Here is a 20,549-nt window from a genome sequence, read left to right on the forward strand (position 1 = left end):
TATGCTGTGCTACGAAAGAGCCGCGGCTCTTGGTATACCTTAGTTCCGATCCAAATGTCCTGGCGATGGGGGCACCTCGCCGGTTTCCCAGGCCTTCGCATCCTTGCCGAGTGCGAACTCGATGTGTCCGCCCTGTGTCATGACATCCTCGTGCTCGAACCAATTCTTCGCCCACAGCTGACCGTTGATCTTCACGCTTTGCACGTAGTAGCCCTCGTCCAAACCCGTGGCGGAGATTCGCAGAGTGCGGTTCCCGTTGACGGTCATATTGAGGTCGGGGAACCAGGGTGAAGCAAGCAGGTAGGTGGGCTGTGTGACGATCGGGTATATCCCGAGCATCTGCCACAACAGCCAGGAGTTCATGGCGCCCGCATCACTGTTACCAGGGACGCCGTAAGCAGCGTCTTTGAAGCTGGGTGGTCTTTAGCATGTGATCTTTTGTACTGCGAGGGCCATCTTACTACTGAGTAGCCAGGCTGCGGGATTGCTTCACACTCTTGGACTGCTGATTGATGTAGTTGTATAAGTAGGGTGTAGCAAAGTCAGGCTCGTTTCTGCATGTCTATGGTCAGTTTGAATTCTCCCATTGGGTTTCCATTCAATGCATACCCGATGTTGATCAAGGTCGTGATACCTGCACCATTGGCACCGAGATTCTGAACAGACATGTTCGGTTTAAACTAGATAGCTGTCAATCTTTATTGCAAGGTTTCGCTCCATCTCACCTACCATCAAATCTAGGCGATCCTCAAACGTATCAGCCCCACCCATCAACTTGACAAGTGTCTGCACATCGTGAGGAATCACAAAAGAGTATTCTACCGTCGCGATCAGTCATCTTGCTCTCCAACGCCAGATTATCCCACAACTTACCCCACGGAATCCCCTCATAGGTAATGGACTGCCACTCACATCCATCACAAAGCAGCGGATCATAGTCACTGGTATTGAACTTGCCATTGGAAAGCTTCGGCGCCAAGAATCCGGTGAAATTCAAACTCGCGACACTGGGATCCCAGATATTCTGCCAGTTCGCCGACCGATTCAGATACGTCTCGACATCACCAGGCATCTCACCCCTGGCGATCTGGCTGACAGCGAAGTCATTGAGCGCGTACTCAACGGTTCGCGAGATACAACGGGTATTGCGGTCTTGCGAAATATATCCCAGTTCTTTCCAGTCATCCAGGGCACCGCGGCCTTCTTTCGTACTAGCCGTCAAGTCTGTAGGGTCGAATGTGTTATAAGGAGTTACTTCTGCATCTTTCTTCATGGCCAGGTATCCTTCGGTCCAATTAATTCCACCACGAAGACCTTTGACATACGCGTCGGCGAGGACATTGTCGGCGTCGGAGCCACCTTGGGTGAGACCGTTCCAGTTGCTGGAGCGGCCATCGGGCATGTAACCTTCATGTCTGCTTCTGTTAGAAGCAGGTCAGATTGAGAGATCCGGTCTCCTTACTTGTAGATATCGATAACACCACGAATCATAGACTCGTAGTACTCGGGCTGGAAAATATGATAAAAGCTCACGGTGCAGCGGAAAATATCCCCTAGTCGAGGTTAGGATGAGTGCAACCAAACTAGCAAGGCCAAGACTTACACATAGTATAGAAGTCATCCCAATACGGCTCTCCTGAGTCCCAAAGAGGATTCTCCCCGTGCGGTCGGAAGGCATCATGTGAATAAAGTACAGCGAGCTGTACAGCAGGCGGACATGGCTCAGATTTGCCGTGTCATCTAGCGAAACTTGAACTTTGTTGAACACATCCTCGTTCCACTCTTTCACGGAGTCGGTGACGGTGTCATTCAGTTTCCAAGACGGTATCTCCTTTTGGATATAGGAGCGAGCCTTGGCAGCTGAGATGGAAGAAATTCCAACGCGCGAGACGATATGCGCAGCAGCGCCGTCTTTCCAGCTAAGGAGGAGACCAATGCGGTCATTCATGGGGCCCGATGTGATCCTTTGCGATTGATCGAACTTTGCTTGTGCCATACCGCCATTATCATGGTTGTGGTAACGTGGCATGGGAGATGTGTTGTCTCCGGAGAATGCATGGGCAGTTTCTGGTTTCTCGGAGAATTCTCCCCAGAAGTAAACAGTGAAAGGTGCACCTTAATTGTTCTAGTCAGATGAAGTTACTAGGGTTTGATGAGAGACTCACCATTGTTGAATCCGCCGATGTAGGTTCCATATCCAGAATAGGCCTTCCCATCTTCCTCAATCTGAATCTCGCCGCCAGTGAAAAACTGTCCATTTGGATCACCTGGTGATCCCGGAAGATAATGAGAGACATCAACCAGGACATGTTTTTCGCCCTCCGGGAACGAATATTCCATGATGCCAGCATGGCGTGAAGCCGACAACTCAATGGTGACACCACTCTTCAATTGAGTCTTGAAGTATCCCACTCTTGCCGTATCTTTACCAACCTAAGACCAGTCAGCATCGCCGTTGAACTAGAGTAGGCTCAGTAACTGACTCTCGGCTGACTATAAGTCAAATTATCAAGCACATTAACCGGTGCGTCAACTGTAGTCAACGGCATCTGCGAAATCAATCCATACTTCGGCGCACCACCCGTACCACTCTCATGCATCATACTGACGCCCGTCACATTGCCATCGGGCGTCCATCCACCATTCAAAACAGCCGTATTCCAATCCACCGCAGTCGTGTCGATTCCGACCTTTGCAACGCCAAATGGACGCGTCCCGCCAACGAAGATGTCCCCACCGCCGAACCCCGTTCCAGCTTCTGGTCCTTCGGAGCCAATGAATGCGTTGACATGCTGCGACAGGTCCGACGAACCTGTGACGGCACCGGCGAGGAGGAACATTACCCCTAAGGGAGAAAGCCGAGAACGCATAACGGGCCTTATCATACTGGGATCTGCAAGGCTCAGAAAAAGGACCTCAGCAAGATAGATACGGCTAGCAAATGAAAATCTGTGGGAAAGGGTAATTCGAGGTGTCTACGTCGCGTCTGCCCGCCTTTATACATTCCATACCGGACCCCGATCCTTCCCTTATGCGGTGTGAGGTGTAACCCTGAGCTTCGACGTCGGCGAAGAAGCCGAGCTCCGGGCTATGAATTGTCGATCCAGGAGAGACATGATTACTGCGTTGGAGCTTCTACCCCACATGCGTGGTGCAAGCACGGTGTCGGAGTTGGGGTATTTAGGGGGTTCAGGGTCTCGCGAGCGCCATGACATCGTTGATCGGCGGGCAAAGGGCCTAGCTCTGGAACAGATGTAACATCTGAAGTCACGGAGATTAAAAGGTCAATATGTGGGTTTGGCGTACTTAAAGCTTGGTCGGTGCTCTGTGCGGGGAACTGGGTAAAGGAACAGGCCTACATTGGGCTTGGGGTATTCAAGGCCGAGTGCCTTTTTGAGCGCAAACAAAAGGAATCCACTCGGCGTAGGGTTGAGATACTCTGAAGAGGCCTTAGTAGAGCGGCCCGCGGCCAGTGTCATGATTCAGCATACGAAGTCTACATGTCACGGAATCGTAAATAAAAGGTAGGCAGAAAATATTCATTCAAATCCAATACTCCCGACCCATGATATCTTCAAAAAGAGCAGGCAACCCTATCCAGCCAGGTTCCTATCCGTTGGATGCAGGCAAATAAACACGAACATGCAGACGCCAATTCTACTCATTACCGACCCTCAATATAGTCTCTGTTCTCGATCGTAACACTCTTAGTCATGTGGTTGACCTTGTAGACGCCCACAAGACGAGAGGCCAGTTCAAACTGTTGATAATTTAGTATGCGCGACTGTGGATAATCGGCCGTCAGAACTTACCATGTTATTTCGCAAGGAGATGACGATGAATTGGGCATTCTTCGTCCGTTCCTTAATGTAGGAGGCCACGATAGAGACCTGGGTTCTGTTAGTCGCGCGACAGGTCGAAATAGCAGACATAACTCACATTACGGAAATCCAAAGCAGCGTCAATCTCGTCCATGACATAGAGTGGTGTCGGCTTGTAGTGGTGGAGGGCGAACACCAGCGCTAAACTCGACAGTGTCTTCTCACCACCAGACAGGTTGCCAATGTTCTTCCAGCTCTTCTTTGGGGGCATAACCGAGAAGAGGATACCCTCAGAGAAGGGATCCAAGGAGTCGACCAGTTCTAGCTCGGCGTTACCACCCATAGTGATCATTTGGTACATCTCCTTCAGACGGAGAGAGATGATACCAAAGCCCTCCATGAATCCGTTCAATCGAGATGATCGGAGACCATCCAAGCGAGCCTTCGCGCTGTCGCGGGATGTCAGAGCAGCGGCCAGGTCGGCAGACCTAGCTTCGTGCTCCGCAGTTCGGCGGCGATATTCTTCAAGGACTGACAAGTCAACAGAAGCGTTCTGGACCTTCTCCTCCAGTGCAGCAATGATAGCCTTCAGAGACTCCTTGTTCATCGCGTCCAGCTCGTCCTTGGTAAATACTTGCAGCTCGATGGGGTCTTGCTCTTCGCCCAGGTCGTTGACATTCTGCACAGACAGCTTGGAGTGCTTCTCTTCCCAATAACGGCTGCGCTTCTGGTTTTCGCTGAGGGCCTTCTGGTTCTCTTCCAACTTGTTGCGCATTTCAATCTCGGTGGCACGGGTCTCGTTAAGCTCGGCTACCTTGTCGTCAAGCTCCTGCTTAAGAGCCTTCAGCTCGCCCTTCTTTGTCTCAAGAGCCTATAATGGAATTAGCCGGGCTCAACACAGAACGATTCGATGATCCTTACCTCTTGGGCCTCGTCGGCCTTCTGTCGCCAGCCAGAGGCGTCATTGGTCTGACTCTCCACATCGGCTTCAAGCTTCTCCAAGTCTTCGGTGACCTGACGGATCTCCTTTTCAGATCCATCACGCGCCTTGGTGTGCTTGTTGATAAGCTTCTCGTTCTTGGACTTCTGGACCTCGGCGTTGGAGATCTCCTCGGCCAGCAAGCTGATCTGCTCCTTGAGACCGTCGACCTTGGCCTTCTGTCCGCGTAGACGAACACCACCGACTTCCATAATCTTGCTTTGAAGCTCTTGGATCTCCTCCTCAATGCCACTCTTTTGGTTGTTAAGGTCTTCGATCTCCTCGTTCGTGGCGGCAATCTGCTCCTCGAGAGCAGATGCCTGAGCTTCATCAGTTTTGGAAGGTTTGTGCGCCGCACTCAGCTCCTTCACACGTCGCTGGCTGTCGGCAAGACTACGCTTGGCACTGTCGATTTCGATCATGATTTTCTGAATCTTTGTGTCGACACGCGGGATCTCCTCAGTCTTGTCCCGCATTTGGGATTCAACATTTCGCTGTTTCTCTTGGAAGTGCTGGAACTTTCGCTCTAGCTCCTCCAGATCTGCCTCCAGACGAGTGACTTGCTCCTTAGTGGTGTCGGCGACTTGCTTGGAGGACATCCCGCCTCTTGCAACACGGGTACCACCACCACTCATGGTTCCAGAAACATCAATCAGCTGGCCGTCCAAAGTTACCACACGCCACCGGCGGGCACCGTAAGCAATGCGGTTTGCTTGCTCGAGGTCCTTAGCAACCAACGTGTTTTGCATGACGCTGTAGAAGGCTGACGCGAACTTTTCGTCCTTGGGCTTGACCAGATCAAAGAGACGAGGAACACTTTCGGGAGTGTAGATCGTTGACATGTCACGGCGAGGCAGGCGGTCTAGAAGAATGAAATTGGCTCGACCGAGGTTGTTCTTGCGCAGGTAGTCAATGCATTGTTGACCAACTTCCACCGTCTCCACAACCATGTTGTCAAGAGCTGGGCATGCTGTGGAAATCGCAACATCATACCTCTCGTCGATGGTTCCCAGGTTACCCAAACGGCCGTGGAAGCCATCGATACGACCGGACTCCTTGAGACGCATCAATCCTGTCAAGACACTGCCGCGGTTCTGGGTGCTTGCAAGGCTGCCTCGGGCCTCGTCGGCCTTTTGGCGAGCGCTAGAAACATGTGCACGGACTTCAGGCTCGCGGGCAACGTATTTCTTCAGGTCGCTCTTCAGCTTCTCCACTTCAGCCTCCAGAGTCTCTTTCTGGGCTTGGCGCTCCTCGAGATCGTTCTGTTTAGCTTGCAAGACTTCCTCGATCGTGCCAATCTTGCTCTGGGCCTCCCTCAGTAAAACGGCGCCGGCATTACTCCGCTCACGAAGAATATCAAGTTCACTCTGCGCGACGGCAACAGCAGATTGCTTCTCGTTGATCTTCTCGTTCCAGGGCTCCAGAGATTTTTGCTTGCTTGCAATCTGATCGGAGAGACCCTGAGTCTTGCCCTTGAGGCTTTCTCGGATGGAGTTTAGCTCCTTCTCCTCCTGCTGCATCTCCTGCTCGAGCTGAGTCGTCTCCTTCGTTTTCTTCTCGATATCATCGGAGTACTTCTCTACCAAGCTCTGACACTCAGAAGCTGCGAGGCGGGTCGTTTGCATGGTCTTCTCGAGCTTCTTCTGCTTGCCAAGCAAGAACTTCTTCTTTTCTTCGAATTTGACGTTTTCTTTGTCGTACTTGGCCATTTCCTTCATTAAGCTCTGCGCTTCTTTATCCATAGTCTCCCATTCACGGACACCACGCTTGTAGAGCTTTTCGAGTTCCTTGATACCCGATTCGTTGCCTTCGTGCTTCTCAAGCTCCATGTTCAGAAGCTCTTGCATCTGGAGGATGGCCTCTTCCGTGACACGGACATTATCAGCGCACTCGTCAATGTAAATCTGGTAGAGAGCTGATTGCTTCTGGGATAATTCGTTTTCGTCGCGTATATAGGCGAGCGCTTTGTTCTTTTTGTCCTCCAGGGCAGACTTCTCCTTTTCAACATGCTGAACACGGTTGTTCTTCTCAGCGCAGACTTCGTTCAGGGATTCCAGCTCGGCTGCGGCTTCGTCGATGGGAGTCTTGTATTTGGAGGTTCCGATGATATCCTCCAAATACTCAAGAAGGCCTTCGTCATGCTCATTGGCGGCTTTCGCCTTCATCTGGGCGATCGATTCGACCTCACCTTGCAAGATCAGGAATCGCTTGTGGTCGAGATCAATGCCACGTTCGCGAAGGAATGTTGTCACGGCAGTGAAATTGGTTTCCTTCTTGTTCATATAGTATTTGCTGGTATTGTTCTTGAACGCGCGACGCGAAACGATCAGTTGGGAATCTTTGACAACTTCGTGGCCACCCTCGGGAAGATCGAGGACTTGCTCGAAGTGCACCTCCACTTCACAGAAGGGGAGATCGGGATGTTGGGCGGAATTATGGATGAGTGCCGAAATCTTGCCCTGTCTCATCTTGCTAGCACGGAAGCCAAACACAAAGAGCAAGGAATCAATAACATTGGACTTGCCCGATCCATTGGGCCCAACTACAGACGAAAAAGAAGCGTGGAATGGGCCAACGACCTGCTTGCCCGCGTAGCTCTTGAAATTCACCAAAATCAAGTTCTGGATGATCATGCGAGGCTTAGCTTCCGCGGGCTCTTCGGGAATAGTAGGTCCTGCCATGTTTCTAGACTTCATCACAATATCCATAGGCTTCTCTAGCACTGTCGAGTTCGGGTTGATGTAGGAGATGGTCTTCGGGGTTTCTGACGACTTGGAGGGTGTCGGTTGGTTGACAGCCGGCGTGTGGGTAATATCGGCGAGGGGAGGCACGCTTTCACGGTTCGCGCGCGGTGTCGCTTCTGGCGATGCGGACGGCTCTGGAGTAGGGAGTGAGCCCTTTCCCATTTTGGGCGTGATTGAGCCACGACTCTTGCGGGAGGCCATACTGTGTCTTTTTATCGCCGCCTTATTGGAAGGGGAATCAGGATCCGCCTCTGCAGGCTCCAAGCTCTTCCTCTTCAGTGCCGCATGGTTGGAGGGGGACTCGGGGTCAGCGACCATGGATGCCATGCTTTCGTCATTCTCGTCGTTCTCATCGGTCTGTTCCTCCTCTTCTTCATCCTCCTCAACCTGTGAGGCGTCTGAGTCCTCGGTTGCGACGGTCGACTGTCGTTTGCGCGCGGGTTTCACTGTGGACGGGGTCGTGGGCTCTAGTGTCATGCGCTTTGCTTGGGAGGCGCGCTTCGTTTTTCTTGGGACAGGGGTATAATCTTCCTCCTCTCCAGTCTCATTGTCGTCATCTTGAGTAGAGGCAGTTGGGGTCACATTGCCGGGGTCCTCCGACTCGGAAGTCTCTTCAACAACGTAGCTCCTGCGGGGAGCGGCACGGCGCGATCGCCGACCTTGGGTGAGTGAAGCCATTATGCGCAAAGGAGGGGTGGCGCCTGCTTCATAGGCGCGAGGGGTGATGCTTAAAGAGATAAACGGAGTTGTTTGGCGGCGGAAAGTGGGTTGTTTACCTCACGCCCGAACAGGACTAGCGTCACAATTCTGCCATAACAGTGCTTCCACCGCTATCGTAAATTACACGTAATTTACCTACTGAATACCCCTCCGCGGAGCTTCCTGCGCCTGCGATTCTTCAGTTCGACAAGCACCTCCGGCATAATGGCGCTGTGGGAGGATTTCGATCACATTTTTAGCTTCAACAAGAAGTACCACTACGATGCAAAAGTCATCGATCAGATTGTCAACAACCGAAAGGCGCTAGAGAACCGACTTTTCGCCGATCGGCTTCTGGGCCTGCTCGGCATCAAAGGAGGTATGCTTTGAAAGTCGCCGACTGTCTCGAGCCATGAGCTGACTTCCGAGCAGTGACCAAGGTCTACCCGCCGAAAACGAATGCCGACCTCCGATCACTTTTTAATCATATCATCTCGTCCGAGCTCGACGTCCACCACAAGCAAGCGTTAATCTATTACATCCTCAAAGATTGTCGAAGTGCGCCAGATGCTGCAGACCAATTTGCGCAGACATGTCATTTACCGCAGAAGTACCAGCTCTTCATTGATGGTCTCTGGAACATGGACCGTCTCGAATTCCGAGTTCGTCATCTACCCTTGTCCCCATCATCCGATTGTATCTCTAACGGCTCGTTAACAGCGTGCACTCGATTACCTCGCCGACCCGTCCCTCATTCCCACTTTTCCCGACGAGATCCTCTTTGCTCTGAGTCTTTCTCAACTCCCGAAGCATGACGACAGTCTGGCCATTGCGTATTATCTCAATGCTGCGCCGCCACTGGCATCTGAGAAAGTGCAGCGGGCATTTTTCGAAGTCATGTGCCGGTCCAATGTCACAGAGGCTTTCTATTTCACCCGTAAATACGATGAACACAATCGTCGCAGCTTATTCGAGCAGTTGACCGAGTTCGTCCACAAGACTACTCCCGGTCAGACTCGGAGCAAGCGTGCTATGGAACTGGTTGGGCTCCCGCTGGACGAGTATGAAGAGGCCTGGTTCGAGGAGGCCTTATTGCGAGGAAATGCGAGCTCACTACTTGGGGCGAAGGACACTGTAATGATGCGACGACTGGCAATTGGGCGGATGGACGGTCTCGGGACCGAGTTGGAGTCTTTGGGAGGCAAGAAGGTGGACGGGTTAAACTGGGACGATCTAAGGGAAAGCATGCGACACACGCAGACCATATACCCGGAGTAATTCGTTGCATTTGAGTTTTGGATAGGCAATGGAGTTCCGGAAACCTTTGATCATGTTCTATCAGATTTGTTTGACACATTTGTAAGAGGGGAGATTTCAAGTTACGTGGACCGGGGCTTTATCGCAGCAACTTAGAAATATATATCGGCTTGTAATGTCCCCGTGGAGGACAAGTGAATCGGGTCGGGCAGATTTGACAACTCATTGCCGCAAACTGAAGAAAGTCGCCCTGCTCTGCGCATGAATTTCCCGAATACTGGATTTGAGCTCAAGTATGTAGCGATTTATCACTCGAGTTGAGGCGCTCGAGGCTGGACTTCTCTCCCGATAAAGGGCCGATAAGGATAACGGAACCACGAGTCGGAAAAACAGCTTCACTTCACCTCACGCGTTACTACTCTCAACCACGTCCCTCTCTTCGTCACTGTCCCTCTTTCCTAACCCCTGTCAGCCTATTTTGATACTCATTGTCTTTGAGGGATCCAAGCATTGGCCATTTGGCCATATATAACCCGAATCTGGCCCACAGGGGCGTCGTATCCCTATAACTTCGACAAAACCGAATTCATGAGGTGAGGGCGCCAAGATGGTGGTGTGTACTTTCTTCCAGCAGGGTCGCTGCAAGTTTGGAGGTTTGTATGTCCTCAATCAGCCTAAGGAGTTGCTGCTGACTGCCGCGTAGACCGCTGCAAGTTTGAACATCCTGGACGAGCCACTTCAGGCTCATCAGGCAATCGGTTTGGAGCTCTTTCCGGCGGATTTGGAGGTAAGTGCGAACGATGTGTTCTCATTGATAGTTTTGCAAATTGTGCGAGAAGAGTAAAGTAGTGAACATGGCCCTGCCAGTACAATGGCCCTGCCAGTACATTCGCTAGCATCTCGTCTTTTGTCCCCGGTGGTTTCTCAACCCCCTCCAATTCCCATCAGAATCTACCTCTTTTGGTCTTTGTCAAATTTCACTACACGGATCTATATGGCGTTGTCGCGATCTTTGAGTTTGAAAGTTGATCAATCTCTCTCTCCAGGCCAAGCATCGACACAGGGCCAACAAACAACAGAGTGAGTGCCACAAGCGCTGTCAAACCCAATACCGAACTGACTCGTCCCAAGTTACGGGGTGACCGCAAGCGATATCAAGCTTGATCTGACTGCAGGTAAAGGTCGGCCAGAATGGGTCTTCTCTGCCTATGCACCGAACAACAAAGTCCCACGGCAACTCTTTGGCGGCCCCCAGCGTGAGCTGAGTATGGAGGAGCTGCGTCTCCGTCACTATGAGGCAACAGCAGCTGGGAATATGAACCAGGCCATTCAGGAAGCCCAGGCTTTATGGCAAGAGTCTGTTAAGCAAATGGATGTCGCTCTAGGCGATCTCAACGGTGCAGTCAAGTACATTGTCGAGGGGGCAAACGAGCACCCCAATCGTATCGATATCTGCCAGGGTCAGACTGGGCCCCAGACAAATCAAAATTCGCCGTTTGGCCAGCCTTCAGCACCTGCCGCGCCTACTGGTGGCTTTGGTAATCCTACTCTCTCTGCTCCTTCGGCCTTTGGCAAGCCTACGTTTGGACAGCCTACGTTTGGACAGCCTGCACAACCTTCGCCATTTGGACAGCCTGCGGCGCCTGGGAACCCAACGCCATTCGGCCAGCCATCTGCCCTGGGAGCTTCATCTGCCTTTGGGAAACCCTCTACTCTTGGGACGGGAACTGCTTTCGCGGGAAGTGCTTTCAGCCAACCATCTGGCCTTGGAGCCCAAGTTGGGCTTGGTCAGCCAACATTTGGTCAGTCTGGCTTCGGCCAAGTAGCTAACCAATCACCCTTCGGCAATACTGGCTTTGGGAGTCCCTCCCAGCCAGCCGCAGGAGGAGCTGCACCCTTTGGTGCCTCAGCTGCTGCCTCACCTTTCAGCCAAATTCAACAGCAACCACAACAGCCATCTGCTCCATTTGGCCAACCTGCCCCTGAAAATCCATTTGGAGCTTCCGCACAACAACCAGCAACATCCGGCTTCGGGCAACCGTCTGGCGGCGGCGGGTTTGGACAACCTTCGCAGACCGCGTCACCATTTGGCCAGCCTCAGCTGCCTCAGCAAGCACAATCATCGCCGTTTGGTCAGCCCCAACCGGCTGCAACCCCATTTGGAGCACCGGCTCAGCAAGCTCCAGCTCCGTCACCCTTCAGTCAGGCCGGGGCTCCACAGGGTGTGCCTGTTCAAGGAACCAGCACTGGTCCACGAGCATCCATCAAGGTCGAAAAGCCGGACGAATTGAACCCCTTACCGAACTTGCAGGGTCAAACAATGCGTAACCCAAGTACCCGTCAGTTGACGATGTGGAAAGGTCGTCCTGTGAAGTACATCAACGACAAGCCTTGCTACCTTCACCCGCAAGATAACCAGACGTTTGTCCGCATCAATTTTCCAGACGGACCGCCTGAGGAGGCCGCACTACGTGACTCCCAGGGAAAGCCGGAGGATTATACCCCCGAGATAGAACAGATGTACCAATTCTATCTTGACAACGGGTACTTCAAGGACGGTATAATTCCGGCAGTCCCGCCAAAGCGCGAATGGATCAGCTTCGACTTTTGATCTAGTCTTCCGGGCGCGCTACATTTGCCATTTTTGCCTCCAAGGTCATGAGCCTGCATCGTGGGTTGATGAAAAAAGCGTAATGGAATGGATTAACATTGGTCAATACCTATTGTTTCTTCTAGGTCATCACGAAATGTATCTACGTTATGCAGAAGTCTACGAGACAAGAAAATCAACGATTTCTCAAGATGTTTCCAATTTTTTTTTGTCACCCAGGTACAAGCGGGTATCTACCAGTCCCGGCATTAGGTCCATAGTAAACGACCTACACGATGATAACGGCGCAAGCACGACACCAGAGGTATAAGGTCCACGACCCTCCCTGATCCAAAGCAAGCTAAATAATTTAAGCAGCAATGGTGACCTCAACCTCAACACCGGCCTCGATGTTGATGATGATCTGCTTGACAGTCTCGGTGGGGGCGAGGAGGCTAGAAATAATTTAGCGACATGTTCCGATAACACACATGCTCGGATAACTCACTCGATGAGACGCTTGTGGATGCGCATCTCGAACTTGTCCCAAGTCTTGGAACCCTCACCGTTGGGGGTCTTACGGGTGGAGATGTTCAGGGTCTTGGTGGGCAGACGGACGGGGCCCTTGACCTGGAGGGACTTGGAGCGAGCACGGTCGATGAGCTCCTGGCAGACCTTCTCGAGGGAGGCGACCTTGCGGGAGGTCAAGGTGATGCGGATCTTGTGGACCTTCTGCAGAGATTGTTAGCATTGTCCAGAGTAGATTGACTTGGAAAGCCATTGAAGATTTTTTTGCGACAGCGACAGCGATGTTCCCCGCCATTGCGGCGAACGTGATCCTGTGGCTGTCACAACACTTGGGCGTGCACGTACAGGGCCCTCGCCGAAATCCTTCTCGGGCTTCTGGAAAGACATCTTGAGATTTGTGTTGTTGTTAAGGCGGAATTGCCAATCAAGAGCTGAACTGCAGGGCTCGGTAAACTGATGATGGCCGGGTTGGAGTTTGTGGGTGGATCGTGAATCGCGAATCTTTTTTTTCGTGCGAAAGTCTTGGCACTTCGGTTATCTTGCGCTAGGCTGGTTTGGGGTGATAATGAGTCAGCGCCATCTCGGGGACCAAATGCAGACAGGTCGTAGCCAGTCTTGTTTAGGGAAGTGGGCATGGCTATGATGTTGCTCTTTTTGTCTGTTGCCGATATTTCTTCTATCTCTTCTTGACCAATTAATCTTTCATTCTCAATCTTACAAGTGTTCATTGGAATGGCGGAGTTTCCGCCATTGGCCCCGGTGCCCTCCCCCGCAGTGCGGAGGTCAATTCTATCTGATGACTGGGAATCCTGCCTGGATGCATGGATGATGCTTCTTGGTATTCGCCTAAATGCTTCAGAAGAACAGTTCAAAACTGCCGGCTGCAAGGACCTTCCAGTGGTCTCATTCCTGGACTCGTTCTACCAATATGCCGCAGCCGGGGATCCTGATCTACAAGCTGGACCTAAAGCTCGACAATTACGAAAGCTCTGCTTTCTTGCTACGAGACGTTATATTCTCGGGCTCCCTAAACCCCCAGAAGGTCTTTTGAATTGGCAGTTCCTGGGGAACCTATGTTGCTGTTATCCATCAAGCAATGCATTGAAGACGTCATTATCGACTGCCTGGGATATGCACCATGAACAGATCTCGTCAAGCTTAGAAAAAGCAAAGTCTATGGTCACCAGCCAGTTATTACTTGGTGGGAAATCAGCAGACTCAAAAATTACATCAAACATTCGAAGTCTCACAATCCTGGCCTCGGTATTGCCGCCTTGTGGCCAGCTTCTAATGGCAGGATCGGACTTTTTGGATACCCTCGTTGAGGCCTACGACGCGCAGCCACGGGAGCAACTCCGAAAAATTATTGTTGCCAACGTTTATGTGGGCCTTGTCTCATTATTGAAAGAGCCATCGACCAACCTGTCTCTACTTCTTGACCAACTGTTCGGCCTCAAAGCAGGCGCCGGAGTCGGCACACCCAGGATGAAGAAGGAGGCCACCCTTTTGTCCGATCTTGTCTGCAGCTCAGACGTACTGCAACGCCTCGAAAAATACCTTACGAGCCACCCTCAGAAACGAGGAGAGGACCTTCTCGCCAGCTTGCGAGCTTATCAGATGGAAACGAGAGCCCTTCACCACCGGTATCAAAGACGAAAAAAGATCGACAAGGGCAAAGGAGTCTCATCAGGATCTCTTATTCCGGACGAGCTCCACGCACACAAGATGTCACTTGTCTCCCAAGTGCAAGATCTCTTCCCAGATCTCGGATCCGCATTCGTCGTGCGTCTCCTAGACGTCTACAACGATAATCCCGAAACAATTATCTCCCATCTACTAGACGACTCCCTCCCCCAAGAATTACAATCTCTCGACCGATCTGAACAGCTCCCACCCCAAGCTAAACCAGTCTCCCATCTGGCCCCCCCGACCAACACCACCAGTCTCCCCTCGGCAAGCTGCTGTCCCAACCCGTCGTAACGCCTTCGATGAAGACGTCGACATTGCCGAAATAAGCCGCACAGGCGATGCAGAAGGCAAACTCCACTTCGGACGCGCAGACGCAGACCAAACCGCCGACACTGTCTTAGCAGACCGCAGCCAACACGCCGTCAATAAAGCTGCAATTTTGTCCGCACTGGCAAGCTTCGACTCCGATGACGATGAGCGCGATGACACATACGACGTCGCCGATGTAGGCGGCACCGTCGACGCGGCCACAGCAGGCATAGACGCTGAAGCGGATGCCGAAGCTCAGACCCGGCGTGCGGCAGATCTGGATATGACACTCTTCCGCGCGTACAAGGGCAATGCGGCGCTATTTGCTCGGGACTCCGCAACGCGTCGCTCGCAACCTCGGGCTACGCTGAAGCGGGATACCAACATGACGGATGAGGCTATTGAGGGATGGGCTGTTATGTTGGCGCGGGATCCGAAGAGGCTTGCGAAGTTGGAGGATAGCCTAGCGGTTGATGCAGGCGGTGCTGGTGCTGGTGCGCTGAATCAGCCTTCATTGCCTTCGACATCTTACAGGAGACCGCAAAGAGATGATGATTCCGGGGATGATGGGGAGACTGAGCATGGAGGGAGCCGTGGAAGAGGTGGTGGCAGTGGCCGGGGCCGGGGTAGAGGTCGCGGTGGTCGAGGGCGAGGAGGTCGGCCTCTGGAGCCTGATAGTGCGGCGGCGCATCAGAGGAAGGAGCAGAATAAGGCGAGTCGGGCGAATCATAACCGTCGACAGCAGAGGGCTAAGAAGATTGCGCGCGGAGGTGGTCTACCGGGTTAATCTAGGTGATTTGATTTTGCATCCGCATAGCAAGGCGATTAGACGTGCTAGTTATCTACCGATTTGTACATGACATAGAGAAACGACATTGACTCATTCATGTTCTGGAGTACGCCCTAAAGGCTGTATTTGAATCATGCTTCATGACACTAGGAAAATCGTTGATAAGCTGCATGAGAAGGATATGGGTCTTATCAGTGATGCGAAAAGACACCCTCCTGCGCGATTGACTTGCGACACTCCTCCATCAGACGGAGCTGCTTTGCCACATCACCCAGCCGGCCGATGACTTCCTTATTCCCATCATAGAAGGTAAAAATCGCATATGGGATACCTGTGTCTTCGCAAAATTCGAGAATATGCTTCTGGGCGCGTCGGAGATTGTGGCGTGGCATGCGAGGATAAAGGTGGTGAATCGCTTGAAATTGGAGCCCACCGTGGAAGAAATCCAGCCAGGTAGGGCAGTCTACGTCCATAGTGGTGCGAAGCATCTTCTGAGGGAAGGACTCGTGGACACCCAGATCGGCGGTGGACATGGCGAAGTGGGACAATGTGATCTGCACATGCAAGGGCGAGGACACGATGTGGGACACCATAAGGAAGATGAAGCGACTGCTGGCGTCCGGAATCGACTTGTACAGCACGAGGTAGACATACCAGTACCAGAAGAATATCTGACCGGCGATTTCGAAGTAAATGTGCCACCAGGCAGGTCCTTTCTTCGGGGCCTGACCCTTCAACAGGTACTCCCAGCTGAGGCGGTACAGATTGAAGCGGGCCAGCGCCATGATTGGGTAGTATGAGTAATTCTGGACCTTGAGCATCCATCTGGACGGGGCATCGAAGGTCATTTGCCGGTCGTAGTATGTACTCTGGAGGCTGGTGAAGAAGCGGTGAGAAATAGCAAAGAAAGGCATATGCTCGATGTCCGGATCGTGCTCAGGCTCATTGGTGACAATATGATGCACATTGTGGCTCCGCTTCCACCATCCCAGACTCAAACCTCCGATCCAATCGGCGATTATGATGCCGATTGTGGTGTCAACGTGGAAATTGTGTGTGATACCCATATGGCCGGCATCATGGGCTGTGAAGACAAGTTGATGCCAGAGGCATCCGAGGAAGAATCCTGAGGTGGCCCACCAGCCGATTTGAAGGAAGAAGTATGACAGGCCTGCGAGGAGGGTATAGCGACAAAGTTCGATGAAGTAGGAGAAGTAGTTGCATTGGAACAGGCCCTCGGCTTGGAAATGGGCATGCAGAGCGCGGTATTTCTGCCTAATGCTTTCCTGATTTACAGTATCCAGCGAAGGGTACTTGGCAATGTCGAAATTGATTTCCTGTTGTGTTCGAGCGTCCAGGAAGGCCGGCTTCAGCTGGGAGTCTTGAGTTGCAAGAGTGGCACTGGAGCTGTCGGTTCCTTGCGAAGCGTTTCTGCGGCGAACGGGCTTCGAATCAATCGCATCAAAGATTGGAGAGGGCGGTATGGATCCATCCTGGCTAGAATTGTCACGGCTACTCAAGTCATCCTCACTTGAGCACACGTCGTCTGTATACAGGCGGAACTTGCCGCCTTGAATCGGGGGAAGGAAGTTGGACCAAAGGCCGTCGATTCGTCCGATCTGGTAGGAGGGCATGCGTTCAGTAGCTTCGTGAGAATGCAACCTGCATGAAGCATTAGCAGGAGCTGCACCAACTCTTGTGGGCGACATACGCATTGATCTCGTCTGTTGCATCCCTGCCGACCATATGCTTGATCGCCTTGTCTCCGCCAGGGTGATATTTGATCCAGGCGTCCACCTTGAGGACACGACCATCATAGATGATGATATGCTTGCCCTCCGCAATCAGGCCTTCGATATACCGGCGACTCAATAAGGTGTCCTTCTGGGACGAGCGGAGCGCGGGCTTCTCCATAGTGAAAGATGCGGTGAAAGAATGAGGAGGGTTCTGTGAACGTCGGGTATATGGCCGTCTGAGATCTAAGCGAACATGGCTCTGAGGCTGGTATAAAGCATTCAATCGTGCAGACAAGAGTATGATGAAGGGAAGAGTCAAGGCAGAAACATGAAGAAATGTCGCAGGGGCGGAGGTGGATCAACAAGCGGGGACTGATCGGCCGCGGTCGCCCGTGATGGAACACTTCCACATTTCAACATTGCATGATGGCTCAAGTATTACCAACTACATTTCTCTCTTGAATGAGCACTAACTCGAATAGGTTTCGATCTCCTCGTTGGTTCAGACATGGCTCCGGTGGGACCAGGTACCCGCCCTTTTCCTCGTTCCTGGTGGCATGATCTCATCGATTCGGACATAGGATCCCAATACTCGCGCGGAAATAGAGCAGTTGCGCGATGCTGGCTCTACCGATGAGCTGGAGCTGCGCCTACGGAATCGTAAGTACCCATTCCGTGGCTTTGGATAGCGTCCCTGATTGAGCGTTTAGGTATCGAGTTTGGAACGGCAGGCCTACGCGGCCGTATGGCAGCTGGGTTCTCTTGCATGAACTCATTGACGGTGATCCAGGCATCACAGGGACTTGCCAAATACATCCAAGGACGTCCGGAGATTGCCCCCAAGGGCGTAGTCATTGGACATGATGCACGCCATAATTCCGATCGGTTTGCCGTGCTTGCGGCCAACGCGTTCATTGCTCTGGGGATCCCAGTCTGGTTCTTCGACCAGGCTGGGCCGACACCGATGGTTCCATTCGGTGTAAGTTTCTTTGAAGCCGCTGCTGGTATCATGGTGACGGCGAGTCATGTAAGCTAGTACCTTCACTAATGAAGTAGACGTGTACTGATGAGGAGATCTGCAGAATCCGCCACAAGACAATGGTATGTCTGTTCCATCTATCTTCATCAGACATAATCAGTTGCTGACATTAACACTAATCTAGGGTACAAGGTGTATGATGCACTATCTCAAGCTCCATTGTGCGCTTTTCTTGAATTGACTAACGCATTTACTTCTCAGTTACTCGACCAATGGCGCTCAAATAAATCGACCCGAGGATGGCGAGATAGCCCGGTCAATCCGTGAGAACCTGGAGCCTTGGCCAACTGCGTGGAAGGACTTGCAACCCGGCGACCTCTTGCACGCGGACTCTTATCAGAAGTTACTTCCTCATTACATTAGCAGTGTTGCAGCCTACGCGGTCAGTCATCCATTTAGAGCCCGTCGAAGGACAAGACTAATACCTATCAGAAATCAACGATCACGAAATGGCAGTCTCCAAGACCAACTGTCTACACACCTCTTCATGGCGTAGGGGGCTTGGTTTTCCCCACTCTTTGTGAATCGCTAGGTATCGATAACTGCACGACTGTTCCTGCCCAACAGAAACCGGATCCCGATTTTTCTACGGTCAAGTTCCCGAATCCAGAAGAGGCCGGGGCATTGGATCTCTCAATTGAGAGCGCCGATAGAGAAGGGAAGACTCTGATTATTGCTAATGATCCAGATGCGGATCGGTTCGCCGCGGCAGAAAAGGTCAAGTAAGTATTACCTGATAGCTATCATAACAAACCGTTGACGTTGCACTAGTGGGAAATGGGTTCTGTTCACAGGCAACCATGTCGGAGTCCTTCTCGCATCCCATGTATTCGATTCGCTAAGTAGTGCGGATGACCTGTCAAAATTCACGGTTTTGACTACAACTGTCTCCAGTGGTATGCTCGATAAGATGGCTAAGGCCAAGGGTATCCAATTCAAGGAAACCTTGACTGGCTTCAAGTGGATGGCAAACGTTGCTCGGGACCTGGAAAAGACTGGTCAGACCGTGCCATTTGCTTACGAGGAGGCGCTGGGCTATATGTTCCCTTCTGTATGCTATGATAAAGATGGCATTACAGCTGCCTCGGTTTTCCTTGCTGCGGAGGCCAAATGGAGGGCTCAAGGCCTGACAGTTCACGACAAACTCCAACAACTTTTCATCGAGTTTGGCCACCACGAGACACTGAACAACTACTTCCGATCTCCAAATCCCCAGCTCAGTACTGCGCTGTTCCGTGGGATCAGGAGCGGCCGATTCCTTGCTGACAAACAGTTTGGTAAATTCAAAATTCTGCGCTGGCGAGATCTGACGGAAAGTTATGACTCTGCTTCGCCCGACAACAAACCTGATTTGCCTGATGACCCTACCAGCCAAATGCTGACCCTGTGGCTAGAAGGTGGAGTGCGCTTCACTCTTCGGGGATCGGGTACAGAGCCCAAGGTCAAATGTAAGTTCCGACTGCCTAGTCAAGTCTGAAAGAGTGCTAACGCCTCGCAGTCTACATTGAAAGTTGTGGAGCTTCTCGCGACCATGCTGTCCAGGCTGTCTGCGAAACATTCTCCATCATCCTCAAAGAATGGGTCCAGCGGTACACCCCTTCCATGGCACATAACGCGCAGCTTCCCACCTCGTCAGGTCATATTTTCAATGTGGAGTGAGACTCTCTGTTTGTTCCTGTGAATTCAGATCACTCACAGGCCGTGTTTCTATCTGCGAAAGCCTCGGGTTGGTATCAGGGAGGAAGCTGCACGGAATCAAGGTCAACAAATGACCTTTAACTTTCCAAGTAGCCAGTCTGAACAGTCTCTGAACAGTCTCACGATACAAAGTCGAGCAAACGCTTCACTTTGGTGTAACTAGAAGCTGCAAGGTCCCGTCTAAAATACACCATTGAGCCATTTGTTCTTTGAATAAATCTACAAAAACTAGCGCAATATGAAAGTTCCAGGCAAACCGCATGTCACGTTTCACCAAACGGTTGACAGATAGTTGTAAAACTTGGTTATTGACTTGGACCCGTGGCGTGCTATATAGCGAAGCCTCGATCTTTAGATAGGCCTTCGTGATCCAGGACTCAAGCACAATTTACCCAGATATATGAAATGAGAATGGCACATCCTCACAGAGCTCAGCCTGCCAAGACAGAACCAGCAAATCGGCCAAATAGATACAATCTAGCCGCATGTCATCATGAAGGAAAAGCTCATTCAGACCCCCGAGATCAACACCGAAAGCTTCAGATGAGAGCATGCGTTGAAGTTCCACTGTTCGTCTATCCCCACATACCATATACGATGGAACAGCCAGCTTGTGATGACCACCAAGCTGCCCCCGAAGACAAGCCTACCAAAGACCAAGAATCCCCTG

At 51.8% G+C, this 20,549-nt stretch overlaps 8 protein-coding genes across 8 annotated transcripts; 4 read left to right on the top strand and 4 right to left on the bottom strand.

Moving 5' to 3' along the window:
• Positions 1-39: 39 nt before the first annotated feature.
• On the bottom strand, positions 40-2,885 carry N7477_006759 (uncharacterized protein; the record flags this gene model as incomplete). Its single annotated transcript, XM_056968422.1, has 9 exons — positions 40-412; positions 462-554; positions 610-680; positions 730-818; positions 874-1,415; positions 1,463-1,509; positions 1,604-2,115; positions 2,166-2,433; positions 2,484-2,885. The coding sequence occupies 9 exons, from the start codon at positions 2,883-2,885 to the stop codon at positions 40-42; spliced, it is 2,397 nt and encodes a 798-aa protein (XP_056821218.1).
• Positions 2,886-3,664: 779 nt separating this feature from the next.
• On the bottom strand, positions 3,665-8,222 carry smc4 (condensin subunit SMC4; the record flags this gene model as incomplete). The annotated part of the gene is made up of 4 exons (XM_056968423.1): positions 3,665-3,760; positions 3,813-3,890; positions 3,940-4,692; positions 4,743-8,222. 4 exons carry the CDS (start codon positions 8,220-8,222, stop codon positions 3,665-3,667), a joined length of 4,407 nt encoding a protein of 1,468 aa, XP_056821219.1.
• A 246-nt stretch (positions 8,223-8,468) lies between these two features.
• N7477_006761 (ELYS family protein) lies at positions 8,469-9,521 on the top strand (the record flags this gene model as incomplete). The annotated part of the gene is made up of 3 exons (XM_056968424.1): positions 8,469-8,622; positions 8,676-8,905; positions 8,964-9,521. 3 exons carry the CDS (start codon positions 8,469-8,471, stop codon positions 9,519-9,521), a joined length of 942 nt encoding a protein of 313 aa, XP_056821220.1.
• A 586-nt stretch (positions 9,522-10,107) lies between these two features.
• N7477_006762 (FG-nucleoporin nup42) lies at positions 10,108-12,111 on the top strand (the record flags this gene model as incomplete). The annotated part of the gene is made up of 4 exons (XM_056968425.1): positions 10,108-10,153; positions 10,204-10,287; positions 10,547-10,580; positions 10,632-12,111. The coding sequence occupies 4 exons, from the start codon at positions 10,108-10,110 to the stop codon at positions 12,109-12,111; spliced, it is 1,644 nt and encodes a 547-aa protein (XP_056821221.1).
• A 349-nt stretch (positions 12,112-12,460) lies between these two features.
• S10a (40S ribosomal protein uS10) lies at positions 12,461-13,021 on the bottom strand (the record flags this gene model as incomplete). The annotated part of the gene is made up of 3 exons (XM_056968426.1): positions 12,964-13,021; positions 12,599-12,822; positions 12,461-12,545 (listed from the first exon to the last, which is right to left on the bottom strand). The coding sequence occupies exons 1-3, from the start codon at positions 13,003-13,005 to the stop codon at positions 12,461-12,463; spliced, it is 351 nt and encodes a 116-aa protein (XP_056821222.1). The 5' UTR covers positions 13,006-13,021.
• A 329-nt stretch (positions 13,022-13,350) lies between these two features.
• On the top strand, positions 13,351-15,403 carry N7477_006764 (uncharacterized protein; the record flags this gene model as incomplete). The annotated part of the gene is made up of 2 exons (XM_056968427.1): positions 13,351-14,400; positions 14,459-15,403. 2 exons carry the CDS (start codon positions 13,351-13,353, stop codon positions 15,401-15,403), a joined length of 1,995 nt encoding a protein of 664 aa, XP_056821223.1.
• Positions 15,404-15,597: 194 nt separating this feature from the next.
• Positions 15,598-17,353, bottom strand: N7477_006765 (fatty acid desaturase; the record flags this gene model as incomplete). Its single annotated transcript, XM_056968428.1, has 2 exons — positions 15,598-17,068; positions 17,118-17,353. Coding segments are annotated over 2 exons (1,707 nt in total), but the record flags the coding sequence as incomplete, so codon positions are not given.
• A 271-nt stretch (positions 17,354-17,624) lies between these two features.
• N7477_006766 (phosphoribomutase PRM15) lies at positions 17,625-19,840 on the top strand (the record flags this gene model as incomplete). The annotated part of the gene is made up of 9 exons (XM_056968429.1): positions 17,625-17,669; positions 17,724-17,802; positions 17,853-18,169; positions 18,225-18,243; positions 18,306-18,315; positions 18,383-18,563; positions 18,614-18,903; positions 18,953-19,629; positions 19,680-19,840. Coding segments are annotated over 9 exons (1,779 nt in total), but the record flags the coding sequence as incomplete, so codon positions are not given.
• Between the last annotated feature and the right edge of the window lie 709 nt (positions 19,841-20,549).

Source organism: Penicillium maclennaniae (assembly GCF_028827695.1).
Source record: "Penicillium maclennaniae strain IBT 15551 chromosome Unknown utg000006l:1.0-2513246.0:1.0-2515036.0, whole genome shotgun sequence".
NCBI lineage: Eukaryota > Fungi > Ascomycota > Eurotiomycetes > Eurotiales > Aspergillaceae > Penicillium > Penicillium maclennaniae.